General features: G+C 43.1%; 1 protein-coding gene across 4 annotated transcripts in view; it reads left to right on the top strand.

Moving 5' to 3' along the window:
* Aig1 (androgen induced 1) overlaps window positions 1–21,929 on the top strand; it is a 218,531-nt gene that overhangs the window by 159,032 nt on the left and 37,570 nt on the right. For 3 of the 4 annotated variants that reach the window (XM_050122239.1, XM_050122240.1, XM_050122238.1), the window contains one exon: window positions 18,699–18,814. The exons of the other annotated variant lie outside the window; for it this stretch is intronic. In XM_050122239.1, coding sequence (XP_049978196.1) covers window positions 18,699–18,814 — 116 coding nt within the window. The remainder of the gene's footprint in view (window positions 1–18,698; window positions 18,815–21,929) is intronic. 4 annotated transcript variants of the gene reach the window in all.

Raw genomic sequence — 21,929 nt, 5'->3', positions numbered from 1 at the left:
TGGTCTCCCTAGGCTAGGATTTATATGCCTTGTAGCAAATGTTACCTGTGTGTTATTGATTGGTTTCTGTGAAGCTATCAAACAGTATTCCAAAGACCCAAAGCATACTGCTCTCTGCTGAAACTCAAAAAGGACCATCTATCATAGGAGCCACCAGCGTCTCATTATAGGCTTGAGAAGACTGAGAGGGAGATGTTTTTCTTCTTCCTTACGCCACCCGTGTTGACCTTGAAGCGGTAGACTGACGCTCGCTGCTTTTCCGTGACAACACGCCTCTCCTATGAGGAGACAGCGCCCACCCTTCAAAAATAAATTATATTATAAAACCAGCTTGCCAGGAAAACCAGGCTATGAGAACTTGTGCTAATGTTTCTAACCCCCAGTTCTCGCTGGGAAGTCTGATTCCTTTCAAATTCATGTTCTCACCAGGGTAGTTTGCCTTTTTGATTTTTCCTTTCCCCTGAAAGAGGTCAAGCCACAGGCTCAGCAACCTCACATTCTGAGAGAAAAAGCAAAGCAACACACACACACACACACACACACACACACACACCACACTGCCCTATACACTCTTCCCAAAGATGCTGCAGTTAAAAGTGCTAGGTTTTGGAGCCTGAAAACAGAAAGCAGTCTCCTAGGCTAGGAAGACGGTGCTGCTGGGGAAGTGGCTACCGTGAAAGCAATGGGATCCTGAGTTTGGATCCCAGCACCCATATAAAAGCAGGAGTCAGAGTCACTAAGGAAGAAGGCAGATAAGCAGCTCTTGAGACGCAGTGGCTAGGCAGCTAGGTAGCTGAATTGGTGAACTTCAGGTTCTTTGGAGACCCTTCCTTAAAACATAAGGTGGAGACTGAGGGCTTCTACAAGTGTGGACCTCTGGCTTCTACATGCAGACACATACACCTATGTGTAGTGGGTATTCACTCTGCCCGTGACCTTGGCTATCTAGCCCGATAGAGGTGGTGTTTCTTGTCTGCCTATGTGACCTCTTATAATCATGGGTCACACACATGGACACAATCATACAAACATTCTCTCTCTCTCTCTCTCTCTCTCTCTCTCTCTCTCTCTCTCTCTCTTTCTCTCTTTCACACACACAGACACACACACACGATCTATTTAATGACCTATTTTCTAAGTCATAGAATCAGGAAAGTGCTCCTTTTCGTACAGTATTGGGCTTAATGTATTCCTGATGTAAATTCAGGAACTATACTTTATGACTTGGCTTTAAAAATGGATGCCCCTGCTGTCTCCATCACCCGATAAAGTCCAAATGCCTCTCCTTGCCTTGTTTCTCTCTCTCCTTCTTGTTGCCTGGCGGTCGTCAACTCAACCTCTCAGACCTCACAGTGAGATTCTGGAACTAACCCTCTCCATTAGAAACAAACAAAATAAATTGCTCCCATTCCCCCAAAGGAATGTGCTATAGCCTCTTTCCTCTGCAACATGGATGCAATTTAAGTTTGGCAAGGACTGCACACAATTTACTTCACTGGGAGGAGACAAATTGCTGAGAGACCTGCAGTAAGGACCAGGCATCCCTCTGCCCTCCCTGTGAACTTCAAATGACAGAAAGTCACCGGGTCATGCTTTCTGTATCCACGGTGTGTCTGCACAGTCCTCACCCATGCCCTCACGCCGCAAAAATGCATTAAGAAGCCACTTGTGTCTGATAATTCCGAGTTGATTTCTTCCTGTCTGTCCCTGAGAGGCCGTGAAGTTCAGCCTTAGAATGCATGTGTAATTTGCTTTCCTGACGATTAGCTGTCACCAAGCCAGGGGCATCTAAGTGTCATTCAGTAACATTTATTTGCTTCACCCTGACTTAGAACCCTGCTTATCTGTGATACTCCCAAGGTGATGGGCTAAAAGGAAATAAAAATAGGAATATAGCCTAATCCCTCATGTTAAACACAAGGCCCCCAAGATGACCTTATATGTGGGCCTTGAGTATTCTACACACACACACACACACACACACACACACACACACTTACATGCAGTGATGAATATGTTAATTGCTTGATTTGGACAGTCATTTTACAGATATATATTTATGTGCTTGGTCCCCAGTTGGTGGAATGGTTTTGGGAAGGATTAGCCTTGCTGGAGGAGGTGTGTCATTGGGGTGGGCTTTGAGGTTTCAAAAGCCCCTGCCAGGCCCAGTCTCCATCTCTCTGCCTCCAACGTGCAAGTAAGATAGAAGCTCTCAGCTACTGCTCTAGCACTAGGCCCGCCTGCCTGTTGTCCTGTTCCCTGCTGTGATGACCATGGTCCCACCCTCTAAATCTATAAGCATGCTCCCAATTAAATACTTTCTAAGTTTCCTTGGTCATGTTGTCTCCTCATAGCAATAGAAGAGTAACTAAGACAGTGGCAATCACCTGTAATCCCGATACTTGGGAGGTATAGGCAGGAAGAAGGGTCAGGAGTTCAAGAGCATCATAAGATAAATAGCAAATATGAAACAACCTTGGACCACTTTATACTATCTCAACAAAGAAAGATAAAGAGAGAGACAGAGAGACAGAGGGGGGGAGGGAGGAAAGGAGGGGAAGGAAGGAAGGAAGGAAGAAGGGAGGGAGGGAGGGAAGGAGGGAGGGAGGGAGGGAGGGAGGGAGGGAGGGAAGGAAGGAAGAAAAGGAAGGAAGGCAGGCAAGCAGGCAGCTAATCTCTCAGGACCAAATTTAAACTCCATACCTTCCAAAGAATTTGTCCGAATTTTTTCCACCACCATTACCATAGCAATTTTTTTTTCTCGCACACCACAATATATTTTCAGGATTTGTGCTTTTAGATTTCATCTCCCCATCACACAAGAACTATTTAAAGATCAGTCAGTCCTGCATCTCGACATAGAATCTAAAGCCCAGCAAAGGGCACGATCCCATTGAGCATCTTGGTGCATCAGGACTAGAGAACTGTAGATTCACAGTGTGTGCCAGTGAACAGCGTCCAATGGTGAACAAGAGAGACATAACCCCTGCCTTTGGGAAACTTGTATTTTTATGGGTGCATAGGCAAGAAAATGGCCAGTAACAGAATGAGGTTAATGCTCCTACAGGAAAAGGATAAATAATATAAGAGTATGCAGAATAAATATCTGGGATGTGACTGATGGCTAGCCAGTGGAGAAAACTTCATATTAAATATAAATATCTTGAATAACAAATTTTAAAAAACAATGTATACATCTATGAAAACATCAAGTTGTATTCAGTTTTTCTTTGCCAATTATACTTCAGTGAAGGTGGAAACGCAATCACTGATCAAGGACAATGCAATCAAGAACTAATTCAAGTGGAGCTCAAAGAACTTAAGTTTAAACCATTCACTTATGAGCCAGAAAAATATTACTCTTCCCAACTTTGTTCTTGCCCCTTTCCTTCCTCCGCCCTCCCTTCCTTTTCCTCCCCTCCCCTCTCTTCACTTCCCCTTCCTTCCCTCACACTATCTGCATGTGTAAACATGCATGCATAAGGACCTGAAGGATTCCAGGATTCCGCCATCTTTGCACGCATTCTGTAGCCAAGACAGAGGGTCAAATTTCCCATCCTGGAGTTAGGGTGTAGAAAGAATTCTCAGGATCCATATTCCTTATCCTGGTGAGTTAGGATGTAAAAGGGGATCTCAGGGTCCACATTTTCCATTTTGGTGAGTTAGGTGTAAAAGGAGTTCTCAGGGTCCACGTTTCCCATCCTGGTGAGTTAGGGTGTTAAAGGGGTTCTCAGGGTCCATGTCTTGTCAGAGTCCAGAGCCCTGTCTTCCCCTGATATCAGGAATGTCTAATCACCCCTGTCTCTCCTAGTCATTCTTTCCTTTTGGTCATTTTCATGAATTCATCACAACATCTCTTGAATCAACTACTGCAGGTGTCTTGGATCATGCCATGTGACTCAGCAACTCTGCAACCCAGCCTATGCTCCAGAAGATATGCGGACAAGCCCATTATTACTCTGCCTTTCCTAGGGAGACCAGAATAAACACTGGTTAGCTCCAGAGAGGGCACCAACAACAGGAAAAGAAGAAGAAAGACACAGCTACCTGAGTCCACCTTGGGAAACCATTAGATTTATTAGATTGACTTACAGAGCATGGGCAAGGGTTACTTACAGATGGTCAGGTGATTCAGAAACAGCCACATCGCTGGAAACTCCCCCCAGCATGAGTGATGACCTCATAAAAGTGGCACTGCGGAAGTCCTGCCTCCTGTTCTCCTTCCACCTCCTGAATGCTTACTTTAGAACCCCCTAAGATCAGTGGGGGTGGCACACAAAAGCTGGAATCTCAGGGGTAGGTCCAGCGACACCCCAACTCCTTCTGTAAGCATCAAAGCCCAGTTGCCGTTACTGTGACCGGTTATCACTGTATTATCCTGTTTATTTCATCCCCATAACTAAAGATCTCAGTATGGTGTAGGTCACTACTGTAACCTCTGCTTCACCAAGCTGCTAGTCATATAAGGCCCAAAGGAAATGGCTTTACCCGAACTGTCCCTAAAAGAAGAATGCCCAAGAGCAGATGCAGAAGCGTTCTCGTTCTGAATGTGCAGATCCGCAGATCCGGAAAGAACACCAATGCCATTAAGGACAGGAACACAGATTCAGGTTGGCCCCAAAAGCATTTCCAATGTGGAAATGGTGTCACGATGCTTTTATAGTTACGGAACAAAAGGAAATCATAAATCAAGGCGCACTTCAAATGCAAGGTGGAGACCCCCACAAGGGTAAATTACAGTAAAATGGGAAGTTTCTGCTGTGTGCTGGAGTTGCTACCTAAAAACATTGTTCCTGTTGGGTTGGGGGAGTTAGTTACAGGTTCAGTTAATATATTTCCAAATGTGGTACCTGGTGTCTATTAGATCAGACACAGGATTAAGCAGTGCAGAGCTGGTAAGGAACTAGATAGCTGGAGATAGTTTGGACCTGGATCATTAACATTCCAACACTCCACAGTCTTGAACTCCTAATCAGTCAATTGGCCTAAAAGGGTGTTAAACTCAGGTGTGGCTTTCTCTGGGCGATTTAGTTCAGCAATGAGAATGAAAGGCTACGATGTTCTCAAGTTTGAGACATTATGACGAGCAAAAACAAGATGCCTGAGAGTAGCTCCATTCATAAAAATGCCAAGATCACACAAGAACGATTTGCTCTCCTTGAAGTCAGGAGATTGGTTAGCTTTGGGGGATTAGCTGTGACATAATGGGGCCGGACGGTGATTGTCTAGGGGCTTTGGCTCTTTCTTGATCCACGTTTTGATTGTAACCCTAAGTTGACTTTGTGAACATTCAGTGGGCGTCTGGGTGCTTTCCTGTGGTCTGCTTTTCTTTCTTTTTCTTTTCTTTTTTTTTTCTTTTCGAGACTGTGTTTCTCTATAGCTTTGGCGCCTATCCTGAAACTAGCTCTTGTAGACCGGGATGACCTCGAACTCACAAAGATCTGCCTGCCTCTGCCTCCTGAGGGCTAGGATTAGAGGCATGCGCCACCACCGCCTGACTTTTTCTTTGCGTGTGTTCTGCTCGAACTGGAAAAGGCTGAGGCATGGGTAGAGGCTTGGAAGGCAACCAAGTGCATCACCCAAGATATAGACACTAACTCCTGAGTGTTGAGCAGAGTCCTCCTGTGTACTGCTGCAGGGTCTTTACAGATGCCGAGTCAGGGGATCCAGAGGCCCAAGCAGGATTCTGAAGCTGTCCTAGATTTGAAGAATGCTGAGTGGCTTTTGGTTTTAAGCCTCTTCCCACCTCCACAGAAAGAGCAACCTGGGCTCAGTGTTGTCTGCATAAGCGTGAGGGTTGCCTAAGCATAGCATGCGATGTGTAGGGGCAGAGATGAGGAAAAGGCATCGGAGTTTGGTATACTGTGTCCAGTGTAGCAGAGGAAGCATCCATCCTGAGAGGTCTTTACCGGCCTAGTGCCTACTATCTACCTGAAACCATTAACACTGCTTTATCTTGAAATCTGTCGTCTCCTTGCAAAACCAAAGTGGAGAGAGAAATTTTTTTTTGAGCTGTGACCTAAATGTCTCTTTTCTCCTTGATTTTTCCCTGTCATCTTGGGAGAAACTTTACTGCTTTGTGCTCGAAGAAGCCCTTCTGAGAGTCTGATCAAAGGCCACAGCACCATTGTGGGAAAGAGCTAAGTTATAGCGGCTTTCCTTACTTAGAACAGTGCTTTCTCTAGGCCCTTTCATTTTGTCTAATAGGTGAGACATGACCTTGAAGATTAAAACTGAAACCTTCTGCATTCCTTAAGTATTTAGCATGTATATTTGCATTTCTATGAGTATATGGCTATATCATTTGCATGTATGCATATGTGCTTGTATGCATGTCTTTGACTATGTGAAAGTGTGCTTATACAACTGTGTGCAATTGTGTGCTGGTGTGCATATGCATGAGGCAAGCTTAGTGAATATGCGTGCATAGGTATATATTTGCTACATGGGTATGCATGAGGTATATGTTATACTTGGGAGTATGTGTGCGTGTGTGTTTGCATCTATTTCTGCAGATATATGCATGGGTTCTACTTGCATGCATGTACATAGGTGAGTATGATAGCATGATTTCACTCATAGGTACATGGATGTGTACTTCTATGATTATGGGTAGTACTTCCAAGTATGTGAATGAGCATAGATGTGTGTGCAGTATTTTTACCCCTTTGCATTGGTGTATGCTTCTGTGTGTATGTGTGTGTGTGTGTGTGTATGCACATTCTCTGACTATGATGCCATTTGCGAGTCCATGTTACTCTCTCAAGACTCACGGCGCTCTGCTTTCAATTATACTCAGAATAATCCAAAACCCTTCTGAACTAATCCTAATCAACTTGGAAGCCACCACACTTGGGCATGAGGCTGTCAAGTGCGAGTGTTTGCAGATGTCGGCACGAGGAAGGCAGGAGTCCAGGAGGACAGATCAAGGCTTAGCGACAGGAAGATGTGTGCCAGTGCAGCCTAGCTCCAGAGCGCCAGCACAGCCACGAGAAGAACTCATCGTGACAGCAGATCAATAATCTCTTGGAGACGATCTGTGTCTGAAATATCCTTGATTAATGATGCCAGGGCATGCTTGGCAACAGTCCTTTGCTCCAGATTAACCTGATGCTTTTTGCATGAAGCAGGATTATAACTGGCTCTCCTAAGTTGGATGTGACATTTGAAATCAGGCTTTAAAGGTTTGGGCTATAGATTTTTCTGATGTCTCCATGTCATACATAGTTGTTCTTATTGCTGATCGTAGATGTTTGCCCATCAGTCAAAATAACATTTATTTGATCATAAACAAGGCTAAATTAAAACCATTTGAAATCGTTGTACTTGAGGACTTGGTGAAGAGGCACCTTTAGATTCTCTGAAATCTTGCTTCAGTGTTGTGACAGAGAGCCACGATGACATTTTTTAAAAAGCGATGGAAGGATGTTACTATTAACTCAGAATTAATGCTTCTCTGCATTTTGTGCATATGTAGCTTTTACTTGGTGACTTAGTCCATCTGACTATGATTTGGAGTAAAATATTTGCCTTCTTTCCCTATAATATGCAATTATAAATTTTATCCCTTAAAACCGAATATATTTCTAAAATCACTTATTATATATTGCACTCCAGAACTTATTTTCTTTCTCATGAATTGCAGGTGGGATTCTAATAAAAACTAATGAAAAATAAGACTTGCTTCAGGCTATGAACTTAGAAATTCCTACAACAAAAGTTGAGTTTACTGTAGTCTCTTAGGTTTAATTTTTTCCTAAAGTACCCCTGTGCCCAGTGTATCAAGGCCACCTTCCCTCAGGCTGATTATAGCACTATGTGCTACATTACTGATGCATTTATATAGTCGCAGTTATGAGTTGATATAAAGTGAACCAGTATCCTCATGTAGACAGACGGTAGCAGTGCAAATCAAAACAGGGCCTAATATTTCTAAGGCAATAGAGCAGTTTATCCTAAGATACAGCAGTGTAACTCTGAGCTCTCTGTAGATCCGCTGCACAGAATTTATTCCTCACTCACACAAAGTCTTTAGTGGGCTACTTGACTCCCGGGGCAGTTCCCTTCCAGGTTATAACTCAGAGATTTGGATGGAATCTATCTTGAGGTCTCCTCATCTAAAGTCTCAGAACAGTACGGCAGAGAAGAGAGAAAACATTTACAGCAACTTGAAACATACCAATCTGGAAATGTCCATATAACCTCCATCATTTTAAAATCCAGGGTTTAATGTATGTTAGCATGAGAAATGTGAGCCACACTTCAACGGGTAGACGATGGTTGCTTGTAGTACAAGACAAAGAAAAGTTCCCAAATGTCTGGTCAGATCAAACAAACACATGGAAACCTAAGGTCTTTTAGTGACAGCGCTGTTAGTCCAGAATGATAAGAAACTGATCTGCAAAGTAGGTTGTATCCCCACTTTGAGGACCTTTGAAGACCATGCTAAGAATCAGCCCATTTGAAAATAGCAGATGGATGTTCGAGAATGGAGTCAGGTGATCAAAATCATATTCATAGAGCCAAACCCTGGCGTGGGAGGATGCTAATACATCCGGATGGGTGGATTCTGCTGAGAAAGTAATTTCCGAGAAAATACAGATGTGTGTTGTTCTGTGTTATGTGTGTTGTTAAATGTGCTAGCTCTTCTCTCTCGACAATACCCTTCAGTTTTCGTAGTCCCTCCTAACCCTATCTCCTCAGGATCCTGAAGGAAGTATTGTGGTGCTTCTCTGACCTTCCACCTATACTGTGCCTCATCGCCGTTACTCACCTGTGTTCTCCTTGCCATTCAAAATACTTTTGGGAGAACAGAATTTTGAAGAGACAAGAAAGGCTTACCCATGACTGAGTGTGCCTCCGTGGTGATGTCCTGGGGTTATTCTCGTCCTCCCTCTCAACTTAACGGAAGACTCTGTACACATGAGCTTTGCTTCCCTGTAGGAGCATCAAGAAGATTCTGGTGTCCAGGCAGTCCTGAGCCCCTGGAATCATGCCAGCCTGACAAGATAAGGCAACGGTACATGTTCCTTACCTCTGACACTTCATGACAGTGACAGTTATCCTTCCATAGTAATACAGTAGCTCCCATTGACTGTCACCCCACCATATTTCCTGGGGTCCCACAGATAATATAGAGCATAAAGATTCACAATAGGACCACCTGAATCTGAGTTCAAATCCAGCATCTTTTATTTGGGTAAATCTGAGAAAGTTTCCTAACCTTCCTGTGCTTTATCTTATATGAAATGGGGTTGATTATGATGGTAATAATGAATATTGCATAGAGGGTTATGGTGAGATATGACTAGATTTTACTCTATGTAAACAGCCCCGGCATGCAGGAAAGAAATTCCTGAAATCAATCACTGTTTATTGGCATTGCATAAGCCAGTCTTATCATAGACCCTCATGCTAGCAACCCTAATGAATTATATTTTTCTCCAAGGTGAGAGACTTCATGTTAGTGTTTGGCTAATTAAAAGACATTCCCAGTGACAGCTGACCTGTAAGAATCTCCACCTACTGTGGTCTGAGTTTCCATTTTAAGTACCTGAGATTGTGCTAGGCACCATCAGGATAATATTTACTAAGTGAACGGATGAAGGAATGAGTGAACCGAAGAGCTGGTGGAACGTGTGTCTCAGTTGAAAACCTGGGTGGGCTTAGGGGGTCGGGAGCTCTGGTTAAACACTGGCTGCACAGTGTGTGAAGTCTGCCCTATCGTTAACAAGTCAATCCCCTGATCCTGTCTTCCACACATAGAGATGAAGATGAAGATAACCACTGTACAAGAATTTTTTTCTGTGAATTAAATAAGAATAAAGTGGAAATTATCCACTCTAAACTCAGCATACATTAGCTCAGTAGATGGAAGCTATCCTTGTTTTTATAGACACCATATTCATGTTCGTCAATTAAAAATAAGGGAAGTATTATAAACACAGAAAAATGGACAAAGCCTCATTTCCACGTGTTTAAATAGATATTAGCCAAAGTCATAGACCAGCAGGTATTTTTTTATCTTTTTCTCATCTGTTTATTTTGTAGACCGCATTTATTATTAAAGTTAAGGAGGGAAGAAAGCAGAAAAGAGACTGAGAGGTAGGAAAAGTGAGGTGAGACACTTAGAAGGAGACCAAGAAAGAGACAAGCCATAAGGAGCATTGAGTTCCTTCTTTGTTTTTTTTTGTTTGTTTTGTTTTGTTTTGTTTTGTTTGTTTGTTTGTTTTTAAATAAAGGACAGAAGCAAGCGGGAGAGGGGCCACCATGGCAAGTAAGGCCCTCCTTGTCCCATCTTCCACTCTGCCTCAAGCTTGGCCTTTCTATTATTGATATCCGATTGGCTTTCCTTATATGAAGGCTTCCCTTCATATACTTTAAATCCACAGCAGAAATTTGGACTTATGGTGGAAGAAGAATTTGGCACAATGCATGAAAAAGAAAGCCTCCATAATTCAGCTTGCAGCTGCCTTCGTCGTTCATTTCACTGGTGCGTTCTGAGGTGATACAGTGGTAACGTCCCCTTGGTGCACTGTGCCGTGCCTTCCCATGACTTATTTTTACTCTTGTCAGCCAGCTCCTTCCTTTCCTGTTTTTCTGCACGTCACCCCGAAGACCCTTGTAGAAACCCAGCTCAGAGGTGTGCTGCTCTGTGAAATCTTTCCTCGAGCCACCGAATTGGATCAGAGGTTTGGTGACCTTGCACCAAGTCTCCCATGCCTGGAGCTCACCACACTCCTCACCATCTGTCTAAGGGTAGCGGGCAGAGGCGCTAGGCTGTGAGAACTGCCGTGCTAACTCTGGGGTGTTCCCAGAAGCAGTAGAAGCCAGGCCACTGAACACTGCACTGCAACACTTTCTAGTACAGTGTGCACCATTGCTGGCATCCATTAAGGAAAAATTAAATGTTGGTCCATAAGACACTGGCTGCAAATGAGGAGAAAATGTATAACACAGGGGTACCTCCCAATATAGTGCCATAGACCCTCAGCGCCTCATAAATGCGATCATTAGAAAGATTCAGCAAAGGAATTTACTATCCTTAACTCGTTTTTAAAATTACATGTAAATGTATCTTTTATAGCAGCCCCTCTAGTTTGTTACTGTCCCAGTGTAATTGTTTCCATGATGTAAAAAATATGCATGTCTGGGTTTAATGTGTGACACTATTTAGTTGATTTGTTCCAGTGATTAAAACCATATCCTAGGAGTTGTTGGGACTGGTGTCAGAGCTGAATGCATCCAAAACTGAGTACTCAGGCTATAAAGGAGTTGGCAAGGGCCTGGAACATTCTGCTGCTAGCGTTAATTCCGCCTAAACCCAGTTTTTTACCCTGGGTCATGATTTCTAACCTAGTTTCAAACAGGAGGTTGCTCCTGGGTAAAAAGTCCTTTAACGACGTCACAGCACGCAGAAACAGATGCTCAACATTATACCACAAAGACGCCATCAAAATAGAGTCTACGTCACGTTTACAGGCACTATCAACTAAGACCAGTACCTTCGCACCTAGGAAAGGAAAGCCCAGGACAAAAGGAAGTATCTGGAAAACAAAAAACCATAGTAGCTGAAACTGATAGTTCCTTCCATTGTGAACTCTATAAAGTGTGTCTGTTTGTGGGTGGCACACCTTGACCTGACCATTTAATAGAATTAATAACAATTTCAGAATAAAACATTTAATCAGATTTAGACATAAGATTTTAGGTTTACTACTTCCCGTGGGCACACACAGCTCTTTCCTCAAGAGAATAAGGAAAACCCTATGTAGAGTCAAATAAGAGCAACCACGGCAGAGAAACATCATTTCAGGTTACCCCAAGTCGTGTGTCCAACACGTTGACATTTTGTGATGTTTTTATAGTAACAGAACACAAAGTCATAAATCAATGTATTTTCTTGATAGCATGTTTTAGCCTTTGGATTGGTGGACACTAGCCCTTTATATCTTCTGGTTCTCAAAAAGAGTGCATTTGATAGTCTCCAGGATGCTAAGGCCGATGCAGAGGTGGGTTATGAAGAGAGCCCAAGATCACTAGACTTTAGACTGGCAACATTGCAGCTCTCCATCATCACAATGTTCTTATAAATCAGTCAGTCGTGTAGTCTTTAACATGGGTGTGTCTCCCCACCCCACTCCCGCTCCCATCCCCCACCCCAGCCATGCAACCACACCCCGAAAACTTCAGTTCACACAAATGAACCTGCTTCAGTTTGTTTCCAAGCTGCTTGGGGTCTTGATTTCATCTCCCCGAAAGAGGAAATGTGCCTCATTGATTCTTAATTCACAGTGACCCCAGGAGTTTTTCCTGTGCCGGTCCAGCACTGGGCTCTCATTCAGAGTGCAGAAGTCAGTGGGACAGTGAATCAGCCAGTATCTTGTGGTTTTCCCGCTTTTATGATGTTCCCCTTTCTATCACTTCAAATTAGGTGACTTCATTTCTTAAACCTGGAAGATCCTTCTTGTTTTATTACCAAATAAAGATTTCTTAATTTAATCTCCTTTTATCATGTCAGTCACCAAGGTGATAAAAAAAAAATCAAGTTGTACTGTGAGTGCATTTTTTATGCACTAGGGCAGGGTTTCACGTTGCTTTATTGTTTGCTGGACTGTAACCCTGATGGACCTCGTTATGGACTCCTTCACCCTGTCCTCTCAGGCAGGTTCAGTCACACATCTGCTCATGCCTCGGTCCGCACCGAGGTACCCAGTTGCACGCTGCCATATGCATGCACACCGGGATGTTCCCAAACTTGTGTGCAGGGACTTCTTTCTATTTGTGATCGTCTGTTGTCATAAGGATATAAGAAACCTAGATGCCCTAACATGAAAGAGGAGCACCCTTCCCTGGTAAGTGACGGGCCTATAGCGGTGAGAAATCCACGGAGGCTGCCCATGCCCTCCAGATGTGCAAAGGTGGACACTGGAGTCCGTTTTCTCTATTACTGACCAGAGCTTCTTATGCCCCACGTTCCGAAACCGGCCTTTCTTTTAATGAAGAAATAACTTGTCTAGCATCTCCGTGGCAAGAGAGAAGTGCTCCCCAGTGGGGGTGGGTGGTTTTGTAGAAGGGAATGAGCAGAGAAATGGTGGAGAGGAGTCTCCAAATCTCTGCTTTGAGTGCTTGGATTGCTGCTGTCACTTCTAGGTACCTAAGGTGATCTTGGGATGTCCTCACGTCCACCCATCTCTCTTCCCCGGATTTTTGTGCCACCACATGTAGTTTTATCCTTCTCTGAGTCAATTATAATATTGAAACTTCCCTTTGTGTATAGGTTTCTGGTTGTCCTCACAAACAGTCATAAGTCCGTAGCCATGAGCAGCACAGACCTGTTTCCTTAACACTATTAAATAACGGTACCTTCTTCCGACATAAGTACCTGGACTTGCTGCTTGCACACCTCTTTTCATTTTTAGCAAAAAAAAAGAAAAACCATCCATTCACAAATAGTCTGGTAGTTCTAGAACTTACCAACAACCTCCTCTCAGGTATCCCAGTGTGCAGACTGTATTTGCATTAAGCAGCGCGTGGTTAGTCTAACAAACTTCGGAGATAATCAACTGAGAGGAGGAAAGGTTTGCTTTGGCTTGGAGTTTTGGAGTTTCAGTCCATAATTAACTGGCCCTGCTGCTCTTGGCAGGGATGCGAGGCAGCGCAAAGCCACTAACTACCTCCTGGCCAAGAAGTGACGCACAGAAAGAAGAGGGACCAGGTTCCCGCAGTGTCTTTCCCGTGCACATTCCCTGTGACCTGGATACCTCCCGCCAGATCCCACCTCTTCAGGTTTCTGTCATATCCCAACAGCCTCAAGCTGGGAATCAAGCCTTTAACACATGGCCTTTGGGGGGGGGGGGGCTTTGAGCTCCTATCTATAGGCATAGCCCAGGAGTGTGCGATACGGCACAGAGCACTGGCATTAAATGGAACTAAATCACATAGGGAAAGATGGTTCCCTGTTCATTGTCCTTCTGATCCATTAGGAAAGTCTATTTCTGTTTATATGTCCTTAATGCCCCTCTCATACTTGTTAACATCCCCATCAGCCCTCATAACATCCTCCTACTTATTAACATCTTCGTCACATGCAAGGCTTCATAATCAAGGTGGCCTCTATGCCAGGCTCTCTTCTGAGTGCTACAGATATCCCAGCAAGCACACTGCAAGCTCTCCATTCCCATTCAGTCATAGTCCTAGCTGAAAATATATCCTGATGCTCAAGTCCTCGAGATGGAGAGCTACCTGGGAGTAAATAGGTACCTGGAGCGGGGAGGTCTTATACATATACATCTAAGTAAGCATCCTCCTGCTGCTCCCGATTTGACCTTCCAGTTCAGTTACTGCTGGAGCACTCATAACTTACCACTGTTTTTCATTCATAAAACTTTACCTATAAGGCAACACTTCTATTTGGGATAAATACTTGACACTGTTATTGATATAAACTATTTATAAATAAGAATAATATGCACCAAAAACATTTGGATGACACACTCTATATTCTTTTGTGCATGAAAATTACGAGTGATGAATGTTAGCTTGCTAAAAAAAAAAATTTCCCTTGGAGTTTGCCACTGCCCACACCTTCACATATGCAGCGAGCCACCTGGAGGCTTCTTGTCAGTGGTCGTGTCCCTGATGGAATACATCGCCCCCTTTCCATACAGCAGATGCCAGGGAGGCCGTGGGCTATCAGATCTTCCTTTCCTCAAACCACTTCCTGTATGGCATCGGCAGAGCACGCCGTGGCCTTGCCAAGTACAACACCTGGTCATCATCAGGCGTGCAAGGTACAAGAAAGGAACTGGGCAACTGAGCGTATTTGGGCTGGTTGTTTGCACTCCGTTCATAGTAAAGTGGCTCGTTTCCTACTCACTTTGGATCAATGAATGAAGAAGTAGAGTTTAGGAATTTCTTCATGAATAATCAGCCCAAACCATAATGCTGTTACCTTTAACCCACCCAAGCCTTCAGGGTCAACCTTGTGCTCGGAGTAAAAGTACAGTTTGCAAATCTCTGTCTGGGTAACATTGGATGAGACGTGCATTTTGTTTTTTATTCTGTAATATTACGGCTGATATCTCAAACTGTTGGTGAAATTCCCAGTCAGTGTCATCTGAAGTAACTAGATTACAAGGGAAAAAGCAGTAAAATACATCTCTAAAATACATTCTATCTCTGCATTAGCACACAGCACCTCTTGTATAGTTCATTACAGAGCAGAATGTCCTGTTTCAAAATAACAACAACAATAGGGAAGATAACCGACGAAATATAAAGCTAGCCGTCTGTGCAGTCATGCACCCTACACCCATGGAATGTCACACTCCTACTAATGGATACTCACAGATAGATGGTCTGTGGAAGAGCATGCTGAGGCCAGAAATGTCCAGCACTTTAATACTTATTACAAAACCACGTCTTTCTATTTTCTTTACAAATATGAGCCAGAAACGTTCCCAAAAATACTTACCTTGATATCCCCAATGGGTCGTTCACCTGCCAACACTTACCTGCCACCTGATCCCATTGTGCTGAAATGCTAGAACTTAAAAATCATGACATTTTATTTCCTGCCTTTTCCTTGAATATGCAAATAATATAGTAATGTCAGTACAACACAAACAATATAGTAAGATCAGAGCACAAACAATATAGTAAGATCAGCACACAAACAATATAGTAAGATCATATTAAAAATTCTGGAATGTCTTCCCTGGCTTCTTGCTTCAAAGATTTAAGGTTTTCACTGAGAGGTCTTTCACTGTCATTATTAGGTTCACGCCTAGATGTTGTTGAGGCTGTTTTACAAGGTCCCGTTTGCATGACCTCTTTCTCACCTTGCACGTCATCGGTAAATAGAAAGCTTGCTGGATTTTGTATGTTGGGTTTGTATCTGGCCACTGTGATGGAAGTTCTAGTTACATCAAGAAGCTCTCTCATAGAACTTTAGACATGGTCCCCTGCAAATAGAGACTATTTGACTTCTTCTCCTATTTGTACCCCTTTGCCTTCCTCCTCCTTCCTAGCTGCTCTAGCTGGGACGTCAAGCAGTGTGTTAAAAGGGACCAAGGACAGTAATCAGCCCCATTGAGTTTCTGATTTTAATGAGATTGCTTCAACTTTTTCTCCATTTGGTGTGATGTGGGATGCTTGTCATACATAGCCTTTATGTTGAAACGCATTCTCTCCATGCCTATTCTATCCAGGACTTTTATCATGAAGCACACTGAATTTCTTAAATGATTAGAAAAATATCTTTGAAAGCGTTTAACAGCCTTAGCAATCAAGAAAAGCAGATCAAAACTACTTTGGGATTTCATCCGACCCCAGTCAGAATGGCTAAGATAAAGAAAACAACTATCTAGAGATGTTGGCGAGGATGTGGGGAAGAGTAACCTTCATTCGCTGTTGGTTGGGAATGCAAGCTGGTTCAACCACTGTGAAAAGCTGTGTGGTGAATTCTCAAAAAACTAAAAACAGATCTATCATATGCCCGAATTATACCTCGCCTTGGCACATATCTGAAGAACTCAGCATCCTACTACAGAGATCTGTTTGACCATGTTCATTGCTGCTCTGTTCACAATATGCAGGAAATAGAAGCTGACTAAATTTCTGGCAACTGGTGAATGCATAATGAAAATGGGGTACAAATGCACAATAGAATTCTTTTCAGATGTGAAGAAAAATATAATCATCAAGTTTGCCGGTAAATGGGTAGAACTGGGAAGTACTATATTGAGTGAGGTAACCCGGAGCCAGAAATACAAACTCTGTGTTCTCTTATCTGTGGATCCCAGCTCCAAATCTGTAAACTTAAATATATAATCTGGAGCAACCACAGAGGCTGGAAAAGTAGAAAATGGCGGTGGGGAGAAGGGGATTGGAGAAAGAGCTCTAGGAGGGGGTAATAGTAGATCATAAGTGTTTTGAAGAGGAGAAGGGAGAAAACTCAGACAGGACTTAACTGAATGTAGGAAAGGAAGGATACAGGATGAAGAAAGAGAAATTACAGTAAAGATGTTTAAGAGACAGACCATAGGGAAACACTTTGTATTTATATAAAAGTACATACAGATGGTGTCAGAGCTTCTGTTATTTTCATTCTGTGTATTTATTTATTTATTATCCTACAGGTTTTACTTACATGTTGTGGGTTCTAGTTTTGAACTTAAGTGGGATTGCCGAGTGTGCGAGCGAGTGTATCTGTATGTGTTTCTTGTGCCTTTTCTTGGATTCCTTTACTTCTGTTTGTTTGTCTTGTCCTATTCCAATTTCCTTTGTTTTATCTTGTTATATTTCATTATTATCCCTTAGATGCCTGTTTGTTTTCTAACAAGAGACAAGATGGGTGTGGATCCAGATGGGAGGGGAGACGAGGAAGAACCAGGAGAAGCAGAGAAGGGAAAAAGTAACCAGTGAAAAAAATCTTTCTTCAATAAAAAGGAAAAATGCAATATTTGTACATACATATATATGTATACATACACACACGTGCACACACACACATACAGATAAAGAGGCATATAGAACTTCAACTTTAAACTATTCTTAAACCACAACACAGTGGTAGGCCCGAAACAAAACTGTATTAACTCTATACAGAAAGGCTAGCACACACACTGTGACTGCTGGGGCTCGTTGTCACCTTGACAGGATCTAGAGTCACCTGGAGATGAGCCTCTGTACATGCCTATGGCATGCACACTCATGGAGGGGGGCTATCTTGATTATGCTATTTGATGTCAGGAGACCCATCTCAACTGTGAGCAGGCAAGGCACCCTGAACTGTATAAAATGGAGAGTGAGCTGAGCATGAAGGTCTTTAACTGTCTGTCTCTTGGTCTCTCTATCTATCTATCTATCACTATCTCTCTCTCTCTGGTCCCCCTTTTGGTTTTTTGTATGCCTTTCTATGTTATAAAAATTTCCCATTGTGAGAACTAATCAGAGACGCCTTAGCTGCCTGCGCCTCCGAGCATAGTAGAGCCAATGCAATTGTCTTACAACAGCATCAGCTGCTTTTAATGGGCCTCCACAAGACTGGGCTTGTCAATGGTCGATCACAGATTGGAGAGGGGCTCGCATTCCCTATTCCACCCTGCTGAACTCGTGGCTATTGATGGATTCTGTGGAAGGGACACACATTGTCTTTGGTTGTAGACCTGATGAGTCCATCATTTTTCAATGGATATATCTAAATTCATCATCATGGGGATGGCACTGGCCAAACTTAGCAGGTCGTAAAACAAAACAAAAGGTCGGGAATGCGGGAAATAAGCTTCTAGCAAGGAGTGGAGGGTAGTAGAGGTGGAAAGGAGATAAGTGAGGATGGGTGTGGCAGGAATTATGATACGCACATATATATACATATAATATAATATATATAGATGTGCATATACTGCATATATATAAATTGTCAAAGAACAAACTTAATAAAAGTTTAAAAATTTAAAAAAAATTTCCCATTGTGAATATCAGATAAAATAAAGCTTCAAAACTTTAGGTACAGACACAAGAATACTAATGGAGCAGTTGCTGCAGTACATGTTTTTATATCCATTCTCTCATGGGGGAGCTATGCACGGCTGTCTGTTATGGGTCTTTCCGAGGAATTTACACCATTCGTTCTGTGGAGAGAATTTACTGTAAAGAGGTGATGATAAGGATTAGTCTTCCCTGTTCTCTTCCAGCACACGACGGTTTTACCCTTTATATTAATCGAGATGAGGACATCCCACCATCAGTATCCCAGTAGGAGCAGCGGACTCGCCGCCATATGCACCTTCTCCGTGAGCTATATATTATGGTAAGGAGCATGCCTGCTGGGCGTTTGTACTCTATTAGATTCTACGCTGCTAAATATGGGCACATATTGTATTATGGATATAATCACTACCAGATTCACACTGCGTGTCTCATTTGGTCCAAGACCTGGGCTTTGTCTTGTTTCCCCAGATGCTTATATTTTTAGAAATATATGCCAAACCTCACACAGCAGGAATTTGTTGAACAATCCCATGTAAGCAGTGCGCCTTCCAAGGCTACGTTTTTCAACTTGTTTTTAAACTAAATGTTTTTCTTGGACACTAGTTTTATAGCTTAAGGGCTTTTTCTTTTGCTGGGGATTTTGTTTTTGTTGTTGCTTTTGTTGGGGGAGTGGAGGTTGCAACAAACACAAAGCGAAAGCAAATGAACCAACCTCTGTAAGTGAAAATGTCCACTTTTATGGACCTACTTAAAACCTACTCAAAAATGATCTGTTATAAGTAGAAATGCATTTAACTTACTTGGTTTTGGATATCGGGATAAATAAACCACAAGAGATGATAATGTGATCTGTTAGGCACACTTAAGTCCCAAGCTCATGGTGCCAAACTTACCCAATAAGAATTTTTGATTCATGTTAACTTGTGTTTTTATCATGTTTCAACACTTTGATAACTCATTTATCTAACGATAGAGAATTTTTTAATTTCTTTTTCTAATTCTAAGTCCTCTTTGATATGTTGACACAGAAAAGAGGGGATTCCTCCTCTAAGCTTCTCTACTACCTCTTGGGACTTTTCTTGTCCTGGGTTCAGCATCTCCTCTTTTAGGCCTGGAGCTCTGGACAACATTCTTACAAATACCTCACGATGGTTTATAATCCTGCTCAAATCCTACACTCTTCTGGAGACATGGTCTCCATGGAGCAATTTGCTCCAGCCAGCCTAGAGATCACGAAGAGAGTAGTCAGTATAAAGACTTTACATGCTTCGTATAAACTATGACATAATATCCCAGACCTGAGAAGAAAGAACGTTAACCATCAGGAATAGATAATATGTGCTGGATATAAGTAATATTCAGAGTACAGACCTCAGAATAAGCAGGCCGTAGAGTTCACCCCTTCTGCCTTCAGCCAGACCACCAACTAGATAAAGTCTATTCATGAAGATTTGAGAAGTTTGTTTTCCTAATCACCTACTTCATACATGTTTTTTTTTTTGTTTCTTTGTTTATTTTCTTTAAATTTCCTATCCAGAATCTGAAGTATTGACTTTCTCTTATGGAAAAAGTCTAAGAGATTTGTCCCACTGATGACATGTTAACAAATGTTGTTGTATCTTAGAAGTGAACGTATGTACTTTGTAAATATGAACTTGGCATTCAAAGATTGTTAACTTTCCAAAGAATCAGATATGGAAGATGCACAGTCATCCTGGGGTGCTGTCTGGAACCACCTTGGCCTAAACATCAGCTCTCTTCCCCAACACTCTTCCACAAGCCCATCACTGCGCTGCATGGGCTCATGTGGGGGACAAGGAAGCTCTCTCTGGGGGCTGTGGTGTATTTCTGAGAATTTATTCACGTGCTGCGAAGTGATCTTGCAGAGCCTGGAGGTTTCAGGAACTGTGTTCTTTCTGATGGCTTTTCTTCCGCTGGGTATACAATCAGCCCACGTTCCAAAGAGACACATGGGAAATACCACACAGTCCTCATTATAGACCCCCAAGATCCCTCGTTAGAATGAAGCATTACTCGTGTGCTCCGTGCCAAGTGAGGCTTGCCAGCCCCATGTACTCCCTCAGCAAACCAGTACTTGTTTAGACATGTACTTGCATTAACCAGCAAATTCCCTCAGATTTGTTCTGAGAGAGCTTTCAAAGGAGACTTTTTTTCCTTTGGTGTTCTGCCCTAGGCATTTGTAGCTCTGCCAAAAGCTAAACAATGCCCCTCGAGTCATGTCACATTGTATAAATCCCAGGGTTTAATTGTTGTCAAAAAGGTACTGGCTTTTGCTCCCTTCCAGACTGTCTCGGAGCCTAACATACCAGTGACACAACGGTGAAAGATTCAGGAAATGAAATCTTCAGATAGCATACCAGTGTTGTGACTGAACATTCCAGAACCCCACGCCAAGATGGGAGAAGCCGTTCCTTATCATGTGCTAATTATAAAATAAGCGGGTCTTCTTTACAATGCTGGGAATGGCAAGTTGACTACACCTCAGGGCTGCCAGCCAGGCTGCCTGGCTACTCTTGTTGTACGCTGGCTCTCCGATCTCCCAAGTCTCCTTTTCCATCTTGTTCTGGTCTCCGTCTGGGTTTGGATAGGGTTGTTGAGAAAGTGAGGAAGCAATGCCTTTATTCGCTGGTACCACTGAGTGTGGACATCTCCCAGCCCCATGTGGGTCTTCTTCAAGCTTAGCCTCCTACGGTCACTCCAGACCCCATGAGCACTTCTACCTGCCTCCTGAGTTTCCCTCTCAGTCGCTCAAATGTTGGAGGCACAAACATCCTCCTGCCCCTCTCTGAGGAGTTCTCAACTCCTTCCTTATACACCTCTCCGCTGCCATCACCTCCTACACGTTTCTCTGTACCCTTTTGTAAGATGCTGAGCATGCAGTAGGGGACCCTTGATCTTCAGCAGAGCCACGGAGATGGACACCATGCTATATGTGTTTATTCAGATAGTCTTTTAGTTCCTTCGGATAACTCTACAGCATAGGCATTTTTTTACCCATTTTCAGAGAAGGAATGAAAGCTCACAGAGGATATGTAGCTTGCCTAAGACAAACTACAAGCCTGTTGCCACATACTAGTACAAGCCCAGGTACACGGCTCAGGGTCCACACCATTAACCATGCCCTCTGCTGCCCCTCCTGGGTGAAGAGTCGTCTAGTGGATGAACAGATTACGGGAGGTTTTGCTTTTCTGAAGAAAACAAGTCTAGGAATGAAGCCCCTTTTCTGGATTGGACTCAACTCCCCTGCCTCACCTCTTTGGATCCCAGCTACCTTGGATTGAAATTTTGGAAGAGAACAGTATGAATGTGCAGGGGTTGAGGGGACCCCATTCTTTAATGGAGCCCGAGAACAAGGCTGCCCTCAGAGTAGAAACTTCCTGTCTGCTGCAGTCAGTTCTCAGAGGCCTTGCAGC

This window comes from Alexandromys fortis, unplaced genomic scaffold (genome assembly GCF_014885135.2).
Source record: "Alexandromys fortis isolate MF-2015 unplaced genomic scaffold, M_Fortis_MF-2015_v1.1 scaffold_215, whole genome shotgun sequence".
NCBI lineage: Eukaryota > Metazoa > Chordata > Mammalia > Rodentia > Cricetidae > Alexandromys > Alexandromys fortis.
This window is presented reverse-complemented; position numbering and strand designations above follow the sequence as displayed.